This window comes from Bombina bombina, chromosome 12, assembly GCF_027579735.1.
Source record: "Bombina bombina isolate aBomBom1 chromosome 12, aBomBom1.pri, whole genome shotgun sequence".
Lineage (NCBI taxonomy): Eukaryota > Metazoa > Chordata > Amphibia > Anura > Bombinatoridae > Bombina > Bombina bombina.
In genome coordinates, this window is record NC_069510.1 from 41,480,792 (window position 1) to 41,502,323 (window position 21,532).

Here is a 21,532-nt window from a genome sequence, read left to right on the forward strand (position 1 = left end):
AAGCATGAGGAGGGGTGCTGTATGTAACAGTGAGTAGGTGGAGCAATGCTGGGACTGAGAAAGCATGATGAGGGGTGCTGTATGTAATACTGAGCAGGTGGAGCAATGCTGGGGCTGAGAAAGCATGAGGAGGGGTGCTGTATGTAACAGTGAGTAGGTGGAGCAATGCTGGGACTGAGAAAGCATGATGAAGGGTGCTGTATGTAATACTGAGCAGGTGGAGCAATGCTGGGGCTGAGAAAGCATGAGGAGGGGTGCTGTATGTAACAGTGACTAGGTGGAGCAATGCTGGGGATGAGAAAGCATGAGGAGGGTGCTGTATGTAACAGTGAGTAGGTGGAGCAATGCTGGGGATGAGAAAGCATGAGGAGGGGTGCTGTATGTAATACTGAGCAGGTGGAGCAATGCTGGGGCTGAGAAAGCATGAGGAGGGGTGCTGTATGTAACAGTGAGCAGGTGGAGCAATGCTGGGGATGAGAAAGCATGAGGAGGGTGCTGTATGTAACAGTGAGCAGGTGGAGCAATGCTGGGGATGAGAAAGCATGAGGAGGGTGCTGTATGTAACAGTGAGTAGGTGGAGCAATGCTGGGGATGAGAAAGCATGAGGAGGGGTGCTGTATGTAACAGTGAGTAGGTGGAACAATGCTGGGGCTGAGAAAGCATGAGGAGGGTGCTGTATGTAACAGTGAGTAGGTGGAGCAATGCTGGGGCTGAGAAAGCATGAGGAGGGTGCTGTATGTAACAGTGAGTAGGTGGAGCAATACTGGGGCTGAGAAAGCATGAGGAGGGGTGCTGTATGTAACAGTGAGCAGGTGGAGCAATGCTGGGGATGAGAAAGCATGAGGAGGGTGCTGTATGTAACAGTGAGCAGGTGGAGCAATGCTGGAGATGAGAAAGCATGAGGAGGGTGCTGTATGTAACAGTGAGTAGGTGGAGCAATGCTGGGGATGAGAAAGCATGAGGAGGGGCGCTGTATGTAACAGTGAGCAGGTGGAGCAATGCTGGGGCTGAGAAAGCATGAGGAGGGTGCTGTATGTAAGAGTGAGTAGGTGGAGCAATGCTGGGGATGAGAAAGCATGAGGAGGGGTGCTGTATGTAACAGTGAGTAGGTGGAGCAATGCTGGGGATGAGAAAGCATGAGGAGGGTGTTTTATGTAACAGTGAGTAGGTGGAGCAATGTTGGGGATGAGAAAGCATGAGGAGGGTGTTGTATGTAACAGTGAGTAGGTGGAGCAATGCTGGGGATGAGAAAGCATGAGGAGGGTGCTGTATGTAACAGTGAGTAGGTGGAGCAATGCTGGGGCTGAAAAAGCATGAGGAGGGGTGCTGTATGTAACAGTGAGTAGGTGGAGCAAAGCTGGGGCTGAGAAAGCACGAGGAGGGGTGCTGTATGTAATACTGAGCAGGTGGAGCAATGCTGGGGATGAGAAAGCATGAGGAGGGGTGCTGTATGTAACAGTGAGTAGGTGGAGCAATGCTGGGGCTGAGAAAGCATGAGGAGGGGTGCTGTATGTAATACTGAGCAGGTGGAGCAATGCTGGGGATGAGAAAGCATGAGGAGGGGTGCTGTATGTAACAGTGAGTAGGTGGAGCAATGCTGGGGATGAGAAAGCATGAAGAGGGGTGCTGTATGTAACAGTGAGTAGGTGGAGCAATGCTGGGGCTGAGAAAGCATGAGAAGGGGTGCTGTATGTAACAGTGAGCAGGTGGAGCAATGCTGGAGCTGAGAAAGCATGAGGAGGGGTGCTGTATGTAACAGTGAATAGGTGGAGCAATGCTTGGGCTGAGAAAGAATGAGGAGCAGTGTTGAGAGTAATAATGAGCAGGTGCAGCAATGCTGGGAATGAGAAAGCATGAGGTGTGGTGCTGTATGTAACAGTGAGTAGGTGGAGCAATGCTGGTGCTGAGAAAGCATGAGGTGGGGTGCTGTATGTAACAGTGAACAGGTGGAGCAATGCTGGGAATGAGAAAGCATGAGGAGGTACTGTATGTAATAGAGAGTAGGTGGAGCAATGCTGGGGCTGAGAAAGCATGAGGAGGGGTGCTGTATGTAACAGTGAGTAGGTGGAGCAATGCTGGGGATGAGAAAGCATGAGGAGGGGTGCTGTATGTAACTGTGAGTAGATGGAGCAATGCTGGGGATGAGAAAGCATGAGGAGGGATGCTGTATGTAACAGTGAGTAGGTGGAGCAATGCTGGGGATGACAAAGCATGAGGAGGGGTGCTGTATGTAATAATGAGCAGGTGGAGCAATGCTGGGGATGAAAAAAGCATGAGGAGGGGTGCTGTATGTAATACTGAGCAGGTGGAGCAATGCTGGTGCTGAGAAAGCATGAGGAGGGGTGCTGTATGTAACAGTGAGTAGGTGGAGCAATACTGGTGCTGTGAAAGCATGATGAGGGGTGCTGTTTGTAACAGTGAGTCGGTGGAGCAATGCTGGGGCTGAAAAAAGCATGAGGAGGGGTGCTGTATGTAATACTGAGTAGGTGGAGCAATGCTGGGGATGAGAAAGCATGAGGAGGGGTGCTGTATGTAACAGTGAGTAGGTGGAGCAATGCTGGGGCTGAGAAAGCATGAGGAGGGGTGCTGTATGTAATACTGAGCAAGTGGAGCAATGCTGGGGATGAGAAAGCATGAGGAGGGGTGCTGTATGTAACAGTGAGTAGGTGGAGCAATGCTGGGCACGAGAAAGCATGAGGAGGGGTGCTGTATGTAACAGTGAGTAGGTGGAGCAATGCTGGGGATGAGAAAGCATAAGGAGGGGTGCTGTATGTAATACTGAGTAGGTGGAGCAATGCTGGTGCTGAGAATGCATGATGAGGGGTGCAGTATGGAACAGTGAGTAGGTGGAGCAATGCTGGGGATGAGAAAGCATAAGGAGGGTGCTGTATGTAACAGTGAGTAGGTGGAGCAATGCTGGGGATGAGAAAGCATGATGAGGGGTGCTGTATGTAACAGTGAGTAGGTGGAGCAATGCTGGGGATGAGAAAGCATGAAGAGGGGTGCTGTATGTAACAGTGAGTAGGTGGAGCAATGCTGGGGATGAGAAAGCATGAGGAGGGTGCTGTATGTAACAGTGAGTAGGTGGAGCAATGCTGGGGATGAGAAAGCATGAGGAGGGTGCTGTATGTAACAGTGAGTAGGTGGAGCAATGCTGGGGATGAGAAAGCATGAGGAGGGTGCTGTATGTAACAGTGAGTAGGTGGAGCAAAGCTGGGGCTGAGAAAGCATGAGGAGGGGTGCTGTATGTAATACTGAGCAGGTGGAGCAATGCTGGGGATGAGAAAGCATGAGGAGGGGTGCTGTATGTAACAGTGAGTAGGTGGAGCAATGCTGGGGCTGAGAAAGCATGAGGAGGGGTGCTGTATGTAATACTGAGCAGGTGGAGCAATGCTGGGGATGAGAAAGCATGAGGAGGGGTGCTGTATGTAACAGTGAGTAGGTGGAGCAATGCTGGGGATGAGAAAGCATGAAGAGGGGTGCTGTATGTAACAGTGAGCAGGTGGAGCAATGCTGGGGCTGAGAAAGCATGAGGAGGGGTGCTGTATGTAACAGTGACTAGGTGGAGCAATGCTGGGGATGAGAAAGCATGAGGAGGGTGCTGTATGTAACAGTGAGTAGGTGGAGCAATGCTGGGGCTGAGAAAGCATGAGGAGGGGTGCTGTATGTAACAGTGAGCAGGTGGAGCAATGCTGGGGCTGAGAAAGCATGAGGAGGGGTGCTGTATGTAACAGTGAATAGGTGGAGCAATGCTTGGGCTGAGAAAGAATGAGGAGCAGTGTTGAGAGTAATAATGAGCAGGTGCAGCAATGCTGGGAATGAGAAAGCACGAGGTGTGGTGCTGTATGTAACAGTGAGTAGGTGGAGCAATGCTGGTGCTGAGAAAGCATGAGGTGGGGTGCTGTATGTAACAGTGAGCAGGTGGAGCAATGCTGGGAATGAGAAAGCATGAGGAGGTGCTGTATGTAACAGTGAGCAGGTGGAGCAATGCTGGGAATGAGAAAGCATGAGGAGGTGCTGTATGTAATAGAGAGTAGGTGGAGCAATGCTGGTGCTGAGAAAGCATGAGGTGGGGTGCTGTATGTAACAGTGAACAGGTGGAGCAATGCTGGGAATGAGAAAGCATGAGGAGGTACTGTATGTAATAGAGAGTAGGTGGAGCAATGCTGGGGCTGAGAAAGCATGAGGAGGGGTGCTGTATGTAACAGTGAGTAGGTGGAGCAATGCTGTGGATGAGAAAGCATGAGGAGGGGTGCTGTATGTAACTGTGAGTAGATGGAGCAATGCTGGGGATGAGAAAGCATGAGGAGGGATGCTGTATGTAACAGTGAGTAGGTGGAGCAATGCTGGGGATGACAAAGCATGAGGAGGGGTGCTGTATGTAATAATGAGCAGGTGGAGCAATGCTGGGGATGAAAAAAGCATGAGGAGGGGTGCTGTATGTAATACTGAGCAGGTAGAGCAATGCTGGTGCTGAGAAAGCATGAGGAGGGGTGCTGTATGTAACAGTGAGTAGGTGGAGCAATGCTGGTGCTGTGAAAGCATGATGAGGGGTGCTGTTTGTAACAGTGAGTCGGTGGAGCAATGCTGGGGCTGAAAAAAGCATGAGGAGGGGTGCTGTATGTAATACTGAGTAGGTGGAGCAATGCTGGGGATGAGAAAGCATGAGGAGGGGTGCTGTATGTAACAGTGAGTAGGTGGAGCAATGCTGGGGCTGAGAAAGCATGAGGAGGGGTGCTGTATGTAATACTGAGCAAGTGGAGCAATGCTGGGGATGAGAAAGCATGAGGAGGGGTGCTGTATGTAACAGTGAGTAGGTGGAGCAATGCTGGGCACGAGAAAGCATGAGGAGGGGTGCTGTATGTAACAGTGAGTAGGTGGAGCAATGCTGGGGATGAGAAAGCATAAGGAGGGGTGCTGTATGTAATACTGAGTAGGTTGAGCAATGCTGGTGCTGAGAAAGCATGATGAGGGGTGCTGTATGTAACAGTGAGTAGGTGGAGCAATGCTGGGGATGAAAAAAGCATGAGGAGGGGTTCTGTATGTAATACTGAGTAGGTGGAGCAATGCTGGGGATGAGAAAGCATGAGGAGGGGTGCTGTATGTAACAGTGAGTAGGTGGAGCAATGCTGGGGATGAGAAAGCATGAGGAGGGGTGCTGTATGTAACAGTGAGTAGGTGGAGCAATGCTGGGACTGAGAAAGCATGAGGAGAGGTGCTGTATGTAACAGTGAGTAGAGGTGGAGCAATGCTGGGGATGAGAAAGAATGAGGAAGGGTGCTGTATGTAACAGTGAGCAGGTGGAGCAATGCTGGGACTGAGAAAGCATGATGAGGGGTGCTGTATGTAGCAGTGAGTAGGTGGAGCAATGCTGGGGATGAGAAAGCATGAGGAGGGTGCTGTATGTAACAGTGAGTAGGTGGAGCAATGCTGGGACTGAGAAAGCATGAGGAGAGGTGCTGTATGTAACAGTGAGTAGAGGTGGAGCAATGCTGGGGATGAGAAAGAATGAGGAAGGGTGCTGTATGTAACAGTGAGCAGGTGGAGCAATGCTGGGACTGAGAAAGCATGATGAGGGGTGCTGTATGTAGCAGTGAGTAGGTGGAGCAATGCTGGGGATGAGAAAGCATGAGGAGGGTGCTGTATGTAACAGTGAGTAGGTGGAGCAATGCTGGTGCTGAGAAAGCATGAGGAGGGGTGCTGTATGTAACAGTGAGTAGGTGGAGCAATGCTGGGACTGAGAAAGCATGATGAGGGGTGCTGTATGTAATACTGAGCAGGTGGAGCAATGCTGGGGCTGAGAAAGCATGATGAGGGGTGCTGTATGTAACAGTGAGTAGGTGGAGCAATGCTGGGACTGAGAAAGCATGATGAGGGGTGCTGTATGTAATACTGAGCAGGTGGAGCAATGCTGGGGCTGAGAAAGCATGAGGAGGGGTGCTGTATGTAACAGTGAGTAGGTGGAGCAATGCTGGGGATGAGAAAGCATGAGGAGGGTGCTGTATGTAATACTGAGCAGGTGGAGCAATGCTGGGGCTGAGAAAGCATGGTGAGGGGTCCTGTATGTAACAGTGAGTAGGTGGAGCAATGCTGGGGATGAGAAAGCATGAGGAGGGTGCTGTATGTAACAGTGAGTAGGTGGAGCAATGCTGGGGATGAGAAAGCATGAGGAGGGTGCTGTATGTAATACTGAGCAGGTGGAGCAATGCTGGGGCTGAGAAAGCATGGTGAGGGGTCCTGTATGTAACAGTGAGTAGGTGGAGCAATGCTGGGGATGAGAAAGCATGAGGAGGGTGCTGTATGTAACAGTGAGTAGGTGGAGCAATGCTGGGGATGAGAAAGCATGAGGAGGGGTGCTGTATGTAAAAGTGAGCAGGTGGAGCAATGCTGGGGCTGAGAAAGCATGAGGAGGGGTGTTGTATGTAACAGTGAGTAGGTGGAGCAATGCTGGGGATGAGAAAGCATGAGGAGGGGTGCTGTTTGTAACAGTGAGTCGGTGGAGCAATGCTGGGGCTGACAAAGCATGAGGAGGGGTGCTGTGTGTAACAGTGAGTAAGTGGAGCAATGCTGGGGATGAGAAAGCATGAAGAGGGGTGCTGTATGTAACAGTGAGTAGGTGGAGCAATGCTGGGCACGAGAAAGCATGAGGAGGGGTGCTGTATGTAACAGGGAGTAGGTGGGAGCAATGCTGGGGATGAGAAGCATGAGGAGGGGTGCTGTATGTAACAGTGAGTAGGTGGAGCAATGCTGGGGCTGAGAAAGCATGAGGAGGGGTGCTGTGTGTAACAGTGAGTAGGTGGAGCAATGCTGGGGATGAGAAAGCATGAGGAGGGGTGCTGTATGTAATACTGAGCAGGTGGAGCAATGCTGAAGCTGAGAAAGCATGAGGAGGGGTGCTGTATGTAACAGTGAGTAGGTGGAGCAATGCTGGGGATGACAAAGCATGAGGAGGGGTGCTGTATGTAATAATGAGCAGGTGGAGCAATGTTGGGGATGAGAAAGCATGAGGAGGGGTGATGTATGTAATACTGAGCAGGTGGAGCAATGCTGGGGATGAGAAAGCATGAGGAGGGGTGCTGTATGTAACAGTGAGTAGGTGGAGCAGTGCTGGGGATGAGAAAGCATGAGGAGGGGTGCTGTATGTAACAGTGAGTAGGTGAAGCAATGCTGGGGATGAGAAAGCATGAGGAGGGGTGCTGTATGTAATACTGAGCAGGTGGAGCAATGCTGGGGATGAGAAAGCATGAGGAGGGGTGCTGTATGTAAAAGTGAGCAGGTGGAGCAATGCTGGGGCTGAGAAAGCATGAGGAGGGGTGCTGTATGTAACAGTGAGTAGGTGGAGCAATGCTGGGGATGAGAAAGCACAAGGAGGGGTGCTGTTTGTAACAGTGAGTCGGTGGAGCAATGCTGGGGCTGACAAAGCATGAGGAGGGGTGCTGTGTGTAACAGTGAGTAGGTGGAGCAATGCTGGGGATGAGAAAGCGTGAGGAGGGATGCTGTATGTAACAGTGAGTAGGTGGAGCAATGCTGGGGATGAAAAAGCATGAAGTGGGGTGCTGTATGTAACAGTGAGCAGGTGGAGCAATGCTGGGGATGAGAAAGCATGAGGAGGGGTGCTGTATGTAACAGTGAACAGATGGAGCAATGCTGGTGCTGAGAAAGCATGAGGAGGGGTGCTGTATGTAACAGTGAGTAGGTGAAGCAATGCTGGGGATAAGAAAGCATGAGGAGGGGTGCTGTATGTAACAGTGAGTAGGTGGAGCAATGCTGGGGCTGAGAAAGCATGATGAGGGGTGCTGTATGTAACAGTGAGTAGGTGGAGCAATGCTGGGGATGAGAAAGCATGAGGAGGGTGCTGTATGTAACAGTGAGTAGATGGAGCAATGCTGGGGCTGAGAAAGCATGAGGAGAGGTGCTGTATGTAACAGTGAGCAGGTGGAGCAATGCTGGGGCTGAGAAAGCATGATGAGGGGTGCTGTTTGTAACAGTGAGTCGGTGGAGCAATGCTGGGGCTGACAAAGCATGAGGAGGGGTGCTGTGTGTAACAGTGAGTAAGTGGAGCAATGCTGGGGATGAGAAAGCATGAAGAGGGGTGCTGTATGTAACAGTGAGTAGGTGAAGCAATGCTGGGGCTGAGAAAGCATAATGAGGGGTGCTGTATGTAACAGTGAGTAGGTGGAGCAATGCTGGGGATGAGAAAGCATGAGGAGGGTGCTGTATGTAACAGTGAGTAGGTGGAGCAATGCTGGGGCTGAGAAAGCATGAGGAGGGTTGCTGTATGTAACAGTGAGCAGGTGGAGCAATGCTGGGGCTGAGAAAGCATGAGTAGGGGTGCTGTATGTAACAGTGAGTAGGTGGAGCAATGCTGGGACTGAGAAAGCATGAGGAGGGGTGCTGTATGTAATACTGAGCAGGTGGAGCAATGCTGGGGCTGAGAAAGCATAATGAGGGGTGCTGTATGTAACAGTGAGTAGGTGGAGCAATGCTGGGGATGAGAAAGCATGAGGAGGGTGCTGTATGTAACAGTGAGTAGTTGGAGCAATGCTGGGGATGAGAAAGCATGAGGAGGGGTGCTGTATGTAAAAGTGAGCAGGTGGAGCAATGCTGGGGCTGAGAAAGCATGAGGAGGGGTGCTGTATGTAACAGGGAGTAGGTGGGAGCAATGCTGGGGATGAGAAGCATGAGGAGGGGTGCTGTATGTAACAGTGAGTAGGTGGAGCAATGCTGGGGCTGAGAAAGCATGAGGAGGGGTGCTGTGTGTAACAGTGAGTAGGTGGAGCAATGCTGGGGATGAGAAAGCATGAGGAGGGGTGCTGTAGGTAATACTGAGCAGGAGGAGCAATGCTGAAGCTGAGAAAGCATGAGGAGGGGTGCTGTATGTAACAGTGAGTAGGTGGAGCAATGCTGGGGATGACAAAGCATGAGGAGGGGTGCTGTATGTAATAATGAGCAGGTGGAGCAATGTTGGGGATGAGAAAGCATGAGGAGGGGTGATGTATGTAATACTGAGCAGGTGGAGCAATGCTGGGGATGAGAAAGCATGAGGAGGGGTGCTGTATGTAACAGTGAGTAGGTGGAGCAGTGCTGGGGATGAGAAAGCATGAGGAGGGGTGCTGTATGTAACAGTGAGTAGGTGAAGCAATGCTGGGGATGAGAAAGCATGAGGAGGGGTGCTGTATGTAATACTGAGCAGGTGGAGCAATGCTGGGGATGAGAAAGCATGAGGAGGGGTGCTGTATGTAAAAGTGAGCAGGTAGAGCAATGCTGGGGCTGAGAAAGCATGAGAAGGGGTGCTGTATGTAACAGTGAGTAGGTGGAGCAATGCTGGGGATGAGAAAGCACGAGGAGGGGTGCTGTTTGTAACAGTGAGTCGGTGGAGCAATGCTGGGGCTGACAAAGCATGAGGAGGGGTGCTGTGTGTAACAGTGAGTAGGTGGAGCAATGCTGGGGATGAGAAAGCGTGAGGAGGGATGCTGTATGTAACAGTGAGTAGGTGGAGCAATGCTGGGGATGAGAAAGCATGAAGTGGGGTGCTGTATGTAACAGTGAGCAGGTGGAGCAATGCTGGGGATGAGAAAGCATGAGGAGGGGTGCTGTATGTAACAGTGAACAGATGGAGCAATGCTGGTGCTGAGAAAGCATGAGGAGGGGTGCTGTATGTAACAGTGAGTAGGTGAAGCAATGCTGGGGATAAGAAAGCATGAGGAGGGGTGCTGTATGTAACAGTGAGTAGGTGGAGCAATGCTGGGGCTGAGAAAGCATGATGAGGGGTGCTGTATGTAACAGTGAGTAGGTGGAGCAATGCTGGGGATGAGAAAGCATGAGGAGGGTGCTGTATGTAACAGTGAGTAGATGGAGCAATGCTGGGGCTGAGAAAGCATGAGGAGAGGTGCTGTATGTAACAGTGAGCAGGTGGAGCAATGCTGGGGCTGAGAAAGCATGATGAGGGGTGCTGTATGTAACAGTGAGTAGGTGGAGCAATGCTGGGGATGAGAAAGCATGAGGAGGGTGCTGTATGTAACAGTGAGTAGGTGGAGAAATGCTGGGGATGAGAAAGCATGACGAGGGTGCTGTATGTAAAAGTGAGCAGGTGGAGCAATGCTGGGGCTTAGAAAGCATGAGGAGGGGTGCTGTATGTAACAGGGAGTAGGTGGGAGCAATGCTGGGGATGAGAAGCATGAGGAGGGGTGCTGTATGTAACAGTGAGTAGGTGGAGCAATGCTGGGGCTGAGAAAGCATGAGGAGGGGTGCTGTTTGTAACAATGAGTAGGTGGAGCAATGCTGGGTATGAGAAAGCATGAGGAGGGGTGCTGTATGTAATACTGAGCAGGTGGAGCAATGCTGAAGCTGAGAAAGCATGAGGAGGGGTGCTGTATGTAACAGTGAGTAGGTGGAGCAATGCTGGGACTGAGAAAGCATGATGAGGGGTACTGTGTGTAATACTGAGCAGGTGGAGGAATGCTGGGGCTGAGAAAGCATGATGAGGGGTGCTGTATGTAACAGTGAGTAGGTGGAGCAATGCTGGGGATGAGAAAGCATGAGGAGGGTGCTGTATGTAACAGTGAGTAGGTGGAGCAATGCTGGGGATGAGAAAGCATGAGGAGGGGTGCTGTATGTAAAAGTGAGCAGGTGGAGCAATGCTGGGGCTGAGAAAGCATGAGGAGGGGTGCTGTATGTAACAGGGAGTAGGTGGGAGCAATGCTGGGGATGAGAAGCATGAGGAGGGGTGCTGTATGTAACAGTGAGTAGGTGGAGCAATGCTGGGGCTGAGAAAGCATGAGGAGGGGTGCTGTTTGTAACAATGAGTAGGTGGAGCAATGCTGGGTATGAGAAAGCATGAGGAGGGATGCTGTATGTAATACTGAGCAGGTGGAGCAATGCTGAAGCTGAGAAAGCATGAGGAGGGGTGCTGTATGTAACAGTGAGTAGGTGGAGCAATGCTGGGGCTGAGAAAGCATGAGGAGGGGTGCTGTATGTAATACTGAGCAGGTGGAGCAATGTTGGGGATGAGAAAGCATGAGGAGGGGTGATGTATGTAATACTGAGCAGGTGGAGCAATGCTGGGGATGAGAAAGCATGAGGAGGGGTGCTGTATGTAACAGTGAGTAGGTGGTGCAATGCTGGGGCTGAGAAAGCATGAGGAGGGGTGCTGTATGTAACAGTGAGCAGGTGGAGCAATGCTGGGGCTGAGAAACCATGAGGAGGGGTGCTGTATGTAACAGTGAGTAGGTGGAGCAATGCTGGGACTGAGAAAGCATGAGGAGGGGTGCTGTATGTAATACTGAGCAGGTGGAGCAATGCTGGGGCTGAGAAAGCATAATGAGGGGTGCTGTATGTAACAGTGAGTAGGTGGAGCAATGCTGGGGATGAGAAAGCATGAGGAGGGTGCTGTATGTAACAGTGAGTAGGTGGAGCAATGCTGGGGATGAGAAAGCATGAGGAGGGGTGCTGTATGTAAAAGTGAGCAGGTGGAGCAATGCTGGGGCTGAGAAAGCATGAGGAGGGGTGCTGTATGTAACAGTGAGTAGGTGGAGCAATGCTGGGGCTGAGAAAGCATGAGGAGGGGTGCTGTTTGTAACAATGAGTAGATGGAGCAATGCTGGGTATTAGAAAGCATGAGGAGGGGTGCTGTATGTAATACTGAGCAGGTAGAGCAATGCTGAAGCTGAGAAAGCATGAGGAGGGGTGCTGTATGTAACAGTGAGTAGGTGGAGCAATGCTGGGGATGAGAAAGCATGAGGAGGGTGCTGTATGTAACAGTGAGTAGGTGGAGCAATGCTGGGGATGGGAAAGCATGAGGAGGGGTGCTGTATGTAAAAGTGAGCAGGTGGAGCAATGCTGGGGCTGAGAAAGCATGAGGAGGGGTGCTGTATGTAACAGTGAGTAGGTGGAGCAATGCTGGGGATGAGAAAGCATGAGGAGGGGTGCTGTTTGTAACAATGAGTAGGTGGAGCAATGCTGGGTATGAGAAAGCATGAGGAGGGGTGCTGTATGTAATACTGAGCAGGTGGAGCAATGCTGAAGCTGAGAAAGCATGAGGAGGGGTGCTGTATGTAATACTGAGCAGGTGGAGCAATGTTGGGGATGAGAAAGCATGAGGAGGGGTGATGTATGTAATACTGAGCAGGTGGAGCAATGCTGGGGATGAGAAAGCATGAGGAGGGGTGCTGTATGTAATACTGAGTAGGTGGAGCAGTTCTGGGGATGAGAAAGCGTGAGGAGGGGTGCTGTATGTAACAGTGAGTAGGTGAAGCAATGCTGGGGATGAGAAAGCATGAGGAGGGGTGCTGTATGTAATACTGAGCAGGTGGAGCAATGCTGGGGATGAGAAAGCATGAGGAGGGGTGCTGTATGTAACAGTGAGTAGGTGGAGCAGTGCTGGGGATGAGAAAGCATGAGGAGGGGTGCTGTATGTAATACTGAGCAGGTGGAGCAATGCTGAAGCTGAGAAAGCATGAGGAGGGGTGCTGTATGTAACAGTGAGTAGGCTGAGCAATGCTGCGGCTGAGAAAGCATGAGGAGGGGTGTTGTATGTAATACTGAGCAGGTGGAGCAATGTTGGGGATGAGAAAGCATGAGGAGGGGTGATATATGTAATACTGAGCAGGTGGAGCAATGCTGGGGATGAGAAAGCATGAGGAGGGGTGCTGTATGTAACAGTGAGTAGGTGAAGCAATGCTGGGGATGAGAAAGCATGAGGAGGGGTGCTGTATGTAACAGTGAGTAGGTGGAGCAATGCTAGGGATGAGAAAGCATAAGGAGGGGTGCTGTATGTAATACTGAGTAGGTGGAGCAGTTCTGGGGATGAGAAAGCATGAGGAGGGGTGCTGTATGTAACAGTGAGTAGGTGAAGCAATGCTGGGGATGAGAAAGCATGAGGAGGGGTGCTGTATGTAACAGTGAGTAGGTGGAGCAGTGCTGGGGATGAGAAAGCATGAGGAGGGGTGCTGTATGTAATACTGAGCAGGTGGAGCAATGCTGAAGCTGAGAAAGCATGAGGAGGGGTGCTGTATGTAACAGTGAGTAGGTGGAGCAATTCTGGGGCTGAGAAAGCATGAGGAGGGGTGTTGTATGTAATACTGAGCAGGTGGAGCAATGTTGGGGATGAGAAAGCATGAGGAGGGGTGATATATGTAATACTGAGCAGGTGGAGCAATGCTGGGGATGAGAAAGCATGAGGAGGGGTGCTGTATGTAATACTGAGCAGGTGGAGCAATGTTGGGGATGAGAAAGCATGAGGAGGGGTGCTGTATGTAATACTGAGTAGGTGGAGCAGTTCTGGGGATGAGAAAGCATGAGGAGGGGTGCTGTATGTAACAGTGAGTAGGTGAAGCAATGCTGGGGATGAGAAAGCATGAGGAGGGGTGCTGTATGTAATACTGAGCAGGTGGAGCAATGCTGGGGATGAGAAAGCATGAGGAGGGGTGCTGTATGTAACAGTGAGTAGGTGGAGAAGTGCTGGGGATGAGAAAGCATGAGGAGGGGTGCTGTATGTAATACTGAGCAGGTGGAGCAATGCTGAAGCTGAGAAAGCATGAGGAGGGGTGCTGTATGTAACAGTGAGTAGGTGGAGCAATGCTGGGGCTGAGAAAGCATGAGGAGGGGTGTTGTATGTAATACTGAGCAGGTGGAGCAATGTTGGGGATGAGAAAGCATGAGGAGGGGTGATATATGTAATACTGAGCAGGTGGAGCAATGCTGGGGATGAGAAAGCATGATGAGGGGTGCTGTATGTAACAGTGAGTAGGTGGAGCAATGCTGGGACTGAGAAAGCATGAGGAGGGGTGCTGTATGTAACAGTGAGTAGGTGGAGCAATGCTGGGGATGAGAAAGCATAAGGAGGGGTGCTGTATGTAATACTGAGTAGGTGGAGCAGTTCTGGGGATGAGAAAGCATGAGGAGGGGTGCTGTATGTAACAGTGAGTAGGTGAAGCAATGCTGGGGATGAGAAAGCATGAGGAGGGGTGCTGTATGTAATACTGAGCAGGTGGAGCAATGCTGGGGATGAGGAAGCATGAGGAAGGGTGCTGTATGTAACAGTGAGTAGGTGGAGCAGTGCTGGGGATGAGAAAGCATGAGGAGGGGTGCTGTATGTAATACTGAGCAGGTGGAGCAATGCTGAAGCTGAGAAAGCATGAGGAGGGGTGCTGTATGTAACAGTGAGTATGTGGAGCAATTCTGGGGCTGAGAAAGCATGAGGAGGGGTGTTGTATGTAATACTGAGCAGGTGGAGCAATGTTGGGGATGAGAAAGCATGAGGAGGGGTGATATATGTAATACTGAGCAGGTGGAGCAATGCTGGGGATGAGAAACATGAGGAGGGGTGCTGTATGTAACAGTGAGTAGGTGAAGCAATGCTGGGGATGAGAAAGCATGAGGAGGGGTGCTGTATGTAATACTGAGCAGGTGGAGCAATGCTGGGGATGAGAAAGCATGAAGAGGGGTGCTGTATGTAACAGTGAGTAGGTGGAGCAGTGCTGGGGATGAGAAAGCATGAGGAGGGGTGCTGTATGTAACAGTGAGTAGGTGGAGCAATGCTGGGGATGAGAAAGCATGAGGAGGGGTGCTGTATGTAACAGTGAGTAGGTGGAGCAGTGCTGGGGATGAGAAAGCATGAGGAGGGGTGCTGTATGTAACAGTGAGTAGGTGGAGCAATGCTGGGGATGAGAAAGCATGAGGAGGGGTGCTGTATGTAACAGTGAGTAGGTGGAGCAATGCTGGGGATGAGAAAGCATGAGGAGGGGTGATGTATGTAACAGTGAGTAGGTGGAGCAATGCTGGGGATGAGAAAGCATGAGGAGGGGTGCTGTATGTAACAGTGAGTAGGTGGAGCAATGCTGGGGATGTGAAAGCATGAAGAGGGGTGCTGTATGTAACAGTGAGCAGGTGGAGCAATGCTGGGGCTGAAAAAGCATGAGGAGGGGTGCTGTATGTAACATTGAGTTGGTGGAGCAATGCTGGGGATGAGAAAGCAGGAGGGGTGCTGTATGTAACAGTGAGTAGGTGGAGCTGGGGCTGAGAAGGAATGAAGAGCAGCACTTGAAGTAATACTGAGCAGTTCTGGAGGTGAGAAAACATCAGGAGCAATGCTGAATGTAACAGTGATTAGGTGGAGCAATGCTTGCACTGGGTAATCATGGGGAGCAGTATGTAGAGAACCTGTAATCTGGTTGAGAAATGATGTGGCTGAGTGATTATTGTGAGGAGTGCTAAGTGCAACAGCAAGCTAGTGAACCAAAGATGGGGTCAAAGGAGCATAAGGGTCTTTGTTAAATGTGAAGAAGCATAGTAGTAGTGCTGTGTCAGTGTATCAACTTCACTCACTCAACATTTTCCCCCTACTTCCCACAGCCCCACTCGTTCCTTCCCTCGGAGTTTATCCAGCCTTGAAGGTCGAAGTGTCCCTGCCACCCCCATCCTTAGCCGCAGTGCCTGCAGCAGCTCTGCCTTGAGGTGAGGAGGGTGACTCCAACACCCAGACAATACAGAGCCACATTATTTAGGGTCTACACCACCACACATCCTCATCCATCCTTTTTGATAATTCTGCTTGTGAGGTCTGTATGTTTTTATTTCTTTTGTTATGGTTAGTGACTTGTTTCTCTGTTTTAGGTGTGAAGGCTCTGGTTTGTCCCAGCCACAGTGGTCTGGAAGTCAGGATTCTCAGATTGGTTTTCCCAATGAGCGGCCTCCCTTACATTCCTCACGGAATCGACGCAGTAACAGTTCAGAGGCTTTAATTGAGCGCCCTCCCCATGAGGAACCTCCTGGAAAGCCATCTTTTAAGAGCTCAGAAGCCCTGAGTGAAAATATTCCACCACCCCAACATGGACCTCCACAGATTCAAAGGGGAGCTCGCTCCCCAGACCCTAGAGCTCCAAATAGCAGCTCACGGCTTCCATATGAGGACATTTTGATGGATTATTACATAGAAAGGCAACAGCAACAGGCTCGTGGTTGGGCAGAGCCCGAAGGCCACTGGTGGATCGAGCCAGAGAACCCTTGGTGGGTAGAGCAAGATGGCAGTGGCCATTATTCTAGGAGGGATGGTTATTATGAAGGGTACCCTGGTAGCCCGGCACTTCGAAGTCGTGCTGAGACCCAGCAGCGCAGGAACGCTGCCCGCACCAAGTCCTGTGGCCCCCAACTTCCTGCCCACTTCCAACAACCATGGCATCAGGAGGGTTTTCCTCAGAGGTCCTCAGCCCAGCACCCAGGGCCACGTTCTCGGAGTCAGCCACGTGGACCAGCCCCTGAGGCTTTGGAAAGAAGTGTGCACAAAGCTCTGGCCTTAGAGGGGTTAAGAGACTGGTACCTGCGTAATGCAGCAGCCACAGGAGGGTCAAATCGTGGCCCAGCTACTCAACAATATCAGCGCTACTATCGCCCTGGGTACCATGATGGACACTACCAGACAGGCTCCCCTCTTCCTCATTCTATCAGCTTCACTGGGGCCCCTCTACATGACAGGTATGAGATGCTGTATTAAAACCCCCTCTTGCAAGATGATCCTGATCTCTACCAATCCTACAGGTTTGCCTTCTTCACCCAGATTTGACTCCCTTACAGAACAGCATGATGGGGTGGGGGGGTATCACACTGTTCTTCTGTTGATTGTTGCAGTTAATAATTAAAGGGGCAAGTACAGAGGATGCACAAGATGCAGTGTGTATATTGGTGATTTTCACCTTAATTTGTGATTGTGAACATAACCGGATATGTTACAAATCATTTTACCAGGACTGATGTGTATTCATGAACATTAATTGCCAGATAATGTGCAACTCTCTGTAATGCTCCTTTTAGAATTTCTGCTGCTATTGCTGCCAACAAGTTTCTAACGCTTCTTTCTGCTCTCCTCTTTCACGTTTATGTTCCCTCCATGCTTTCAACCATTCCCCATTTTTATACCTCCCCTCTCTATGGCTCCCAAATTACATCAATCACTCTACTCCCTATTTATCATTATACCTCTATGTCACACTACCCTCCTTTCTATATAACTTTGCCCTTTTATGTCTCTGTAACTATTCCACCAATCTAATTACTTCACTCTACTTTCCCCCATACCATGTTATTTTCTTCACTTCACACTCTATCACCTTCAAAACTCCCTCCTTATTTATTTCTACATTACACTTGTCTCTTCTATTCAATACTGCCGTCTATTTCCCCCTTCACTCTTCTTTTCCTATATTATCATTTTTGTTGTCCACCATCTGTTCTACCACCCGACTTCCTTTTCTTTTTCTCATCCAATTCCAACATTTCATATTTTTCTCAATTTCCTTGATGCCTCCTTGTAATCCCCTTTCTTTTATTACATCTCCATACCTCACTCTGCTCTTTGATTCGCTCCTTTTTATCGCCGCTTCTATAATTAATCACTTCCAATTTTCTAACTCTTATTGCATTCTCTCTCTCCCATAACTTGTGCTCTCCCTTCCACACACCGTCTTCTGCTTGCATTTCATGCTTGTCCTGTCATGCTCAGACATTTCTCAGATATCCTAGCTGATGAGGAGGTGTATCCACAGCCTGGTACGCTGAGCCGGGCACATGGAGAAAGATCTTCAGAGGGTACCCCTCCTGGAACTTTAGTCTGACATTAAACTACAGAGGAAATATCTGCTCATGAGTCATGACTACTGTTAGTTCCACGTTAGTACGTGGGGTTCCGCCCTTTCTCCTTTTATGCTTATTGATAGCAATAAGACACAGGAGAGATTCAATACAGAATGTCCGTGACCAACGAAAGAAAGGATCTCTGTTGACCAATAACCTTCCCTGTCGTTGATTCCTCCACACTAAGTGCAATAATGCCCCAGAGCTGGCAGTTATATTTTTTAGTTTCAGCAATTTAATGGAAATTGTGAACATTTTGTTTCAAACCAGAGGTAACCATAGAGTGGTTCTGCCCACCTATAACATAGACATTATGCATTATGCATATCTCCATCTCAATCTGCTATAATAATTTTAACAAGTGAAGGTTCTGAGCTTCCATCAATTGAAGGCAACATAAGATCAAGAGTCTATTGACTTCCAATGGAACCCAAAAGGAGTCAAATTAATCAAACACCAAATATATGTGAACTGCAATATAAACTACTTCAGTGTTAGAATGAGCATGACTTCTCCACCTCTATATATTTATTGGAAAGGAATATGATTTAAGTCAATATAAATAGTGATTTGTGTTGTTTTTTCACCTGGGCATGTGCCACTGGATGTATGATACATGTGCAGAGAATTGTTATGCAGATGCTGAAGGAAAGGGGTGAAATATGTTGACAAATAATGATATAGGAAAGTACAAAATTATACTGAAAGACATTCAGAGTGATGGTCAAAGACACCAAAGAACAAAGGGAAAATAATTCTCAAAAACAACTGTCATTATGAATCAGACGCAAACACTGCAAATCGAAAAACAGTTGCATTACAATCAGCACAGGTAAGAGATGAGAGCCCTGGGGAGTCCCTGATGGGGGTAACAACAACAAGCCAAGTACACTGGAAAACCCAGTGGGTACTCATAAGTGGACAGTGGAAACTCTACAGTGGGAACAGGAGTACCTACAGGTGGGACACAAGATTACACTGGAGGTCTTGGTGGACACACAAGCTGAAATTGGAGGACTTGGTGGACACAAAAGCTGACACTGGAGGATTCGGTGGACACACAAGCTGACATTGGAGAACTTGGTGGACACACAAGATGACACTGGAGGACTTGGTGGACACACAAGATGACACTGGAGGACTTGGTGGACACACAAGCTGACATTGGAGGATTTGATGGACACACAAGCTGACACTGGAGGATTTTATGGACACACAAGCTGACACTGGAGGTCTTGGGGGGGGGGGGCCGACAGACCCTGGAGGATCATGGAAGGAGGGTCGCAGGGAGATGATCGAGGACCAATAGTTGGGTAAAAGCAGACACTGGAGGCCAAGGGCACTGAGCTGGACTTGGTGCCATAAATTGCAAAGAAAGATTCTCTTTTTTGTACTTTTTTCTGTGGACTTGACTGTGATCTGACTTACTAACAATGAACTGTCCCTGACAAGCACTGTGCAATATGTATATATGAAGCTTTTATGTGGGGGTCTTTATTTGATTATGGGGAGAAATAATAAAAAAATATAAAAATTAAGCATCTTTGAGACTCATGAGAGGTAATGCAAACACACACTGCAACATGAACACAATGTTGTCAACTAACATAAGCCTTATCCTGTCGGCTGCCTGAGTGGGCTGTAACACTGCTAGAGGTTAAAGGGACAGTCAACACCAGAATTGCTGTTGTTTTAAAAGATAGATAATCCCTTAATTACCTATTCCCCAGTTTTTCATACCCAACACAGTTATAATAATATACTTTTTACCTCTGTAATTACCTTGTATCTAAGTATCTGCAGACTGCCCCTTATTTCAGTTCTTTTGACAGACTTGCATTTTAGCCAATCAGTGCTTACTCCTGGGTATATTCACGTGCATGAGCTCAATGTTATCTATATGAAACACATGAACTAACATCCTCTAGTGGTCAAAATGCATTCAGCTTAGAGGCGGCCTTCAAGGTCTAAGAAATTAGCATATGAACCTCCTAGATTTAGCTTTCAATTAAGAATACCAAGAGAACAAAGCAAAATTGGTGATAAAAGCAAATTGTAAAGTTGTTTAAAATTACATGCCCTATTTGAATCATGAAAGTTTTTTTTGGACTTGAATGTCCCTTTAACACTAAATTACTGTTAGAAAACAATACTTATAAGAGACAGTAAACACCTTGATATTTTAAAATGTTTAGTTATGCGTAGTAAAACAACTTTTCAATACAATGTCATTATAATTCAAATTTAGCTCTGACAATTGTGTAATTCCCAGAGCTGGAAATGCACACTGTAGACTTCTCAAGGCTTCTCAAGGCTAACCCTGCTACATACATTTCCCTAATTGTCTTTAACAAATAACAACTGCAAAACAATGCACTTGATACTAGCTTAATGGCCTTGGCTAGCATTGTTGTCTGGAGACTCCTGCCTCCTCCAAAAAAAGGCAAGAGGCGGGTGGCGTTAGGCATTAATTTGTTTTAAAAATGTTTAGGCTTTATGCTGATATGTTACTATATATTCTTTAGACCAGGGCTTGACAAACCCAGGCACCATGAAGCCCTAAAATTAGACCCTGGCGCCCTGGTCTAGAGCCACAAGACATCCATTGGTGCCCTCCTATTCCTCCTCTAGCCACCCTCAAATTTAGCCTGGTGCATCTGGATTCTTTCTATGCCTCACAGCTGTGAAATACAAATCCAACTTTGACCAAGCCCTTGCTACTATGAAGCCTCATTACCAATATTGAGACACGAGTGATCGGCAGGAGGGAGAGAGAGTCACTTGATTTCACATACAATGCTGGCCAGAGCTACTAGAAACATAGAAGACAGATTAGTGGTCAAGCGGCCAAGAGTGTGAGCAAATATGTAGTCCTGCTCTGCAATACACCAAACACATAAGGATGGACAAAAACTGCTGGCTCCTCAATTTAGGGGCTCTTCGATTTTGAACAAATTTGTTGATCCCTGCTATAGACAACAAAAATGTATTGACCTTCTATGTGTTTACTGTCCCTTTAAGTACATAAATAGTTCAATTGATAAACAAAATATTTGTTATATTTTTTAGTGATGCATAACCTTTTCTTACCAGCCATAGCATAAAGTGCTTCCAAACCATTACTTAGAGGAAGTGAGTGTGGAAAAGGTAGATCCTATGCCTAAAAAAAATATATATGCATGCAAAAAGATCCATAAACGCAGGACAAAAAGGATTCCCATCTGTCCACCACAAAAATACTGGACAATTTCTAGGTGCCTGGACACTATGGTAGGTGAGGTCACACAACGCTCCCCCAAAAGCCCAAATGTTAGATCCAACCATGTGTATTTTTCACAAGTGAGCAGTCATTTTACCCCATGGCTGCATGTAATATACAAATCAATCATTTTACCTCTTCAGCTGCTGCACTATTTATAAGCAATAGTGATTTACCTCCCTTGACTGTCATTTCTTTCTGCTCCATATTTTTAATGTATCAAAAACATAGGAAGCCTTTTACATTTAACCAAAGCCCATGGACTTTATGAAACTGGACATTTTAGTGCCCAGTATTTCTCTTGTTAAGTGTAGTCAGTCCACGGGTCATCCATTACTTATGGGATTATATCTCTTCCCCAACAGGAAGTTGCAAGAGGATCACCCAAGCAGATCTGCTATATAGCTCCTCCCCTCACATGTCATATCCAGTCATTCTCTTGCAACCTAACTAAAGATAGGTCGTTGTGAGAGGTCTGTGGTGTTTTTAAACTTAGTTTATTTCTTCAATCGAAAGTTTGTTATTTTAAATGGCACCGGAGTGTGCTGTTTGTTTCTCAGGCAGCATTAGAAGAAGAATCTGCCTGCGTTTTCTATGATCTTAGCAGACGTAACTAAGATCCACTGGCTGTTCTCGCACATTCTGAGG

At 48.5% G+C, this 21,532-nt stretch overlaps 1 protein-coding gene across 2 annotated transcripts in view; it reads left to right on the forward strand.

The window, feature by feature from the left end:
* The window catches only part of CCDC120 (coiled-coil domain containing 120), a 56,733-nt gene extending 37,570 nt beyond the window's left edge, over positions 1 to 19,163 (forward strand). For both annotated transcript variants that reach the window (XM_053695873.1, XM_053695874.1), the window contains 2 exons: positions 15,352 to 15,453; positions 15,613 to 19,163. In XM_053695873.1, coding sequence (XP_053551848.1) covers positions 15,352 to 15,453; positions 15,613 to 16,489 — 979 coding nt within the window. In that variant the 3' untranslated portion in view covers positions 16,490 to 19,163. The remainder of the gene's footprint in view (positions 1 to 15,351; positions 15,454 to 15,612) is intronic.
* The last annotated feature ends 2,369 nt before the right edge of the window (positions 19,164 to 21,532 follow it).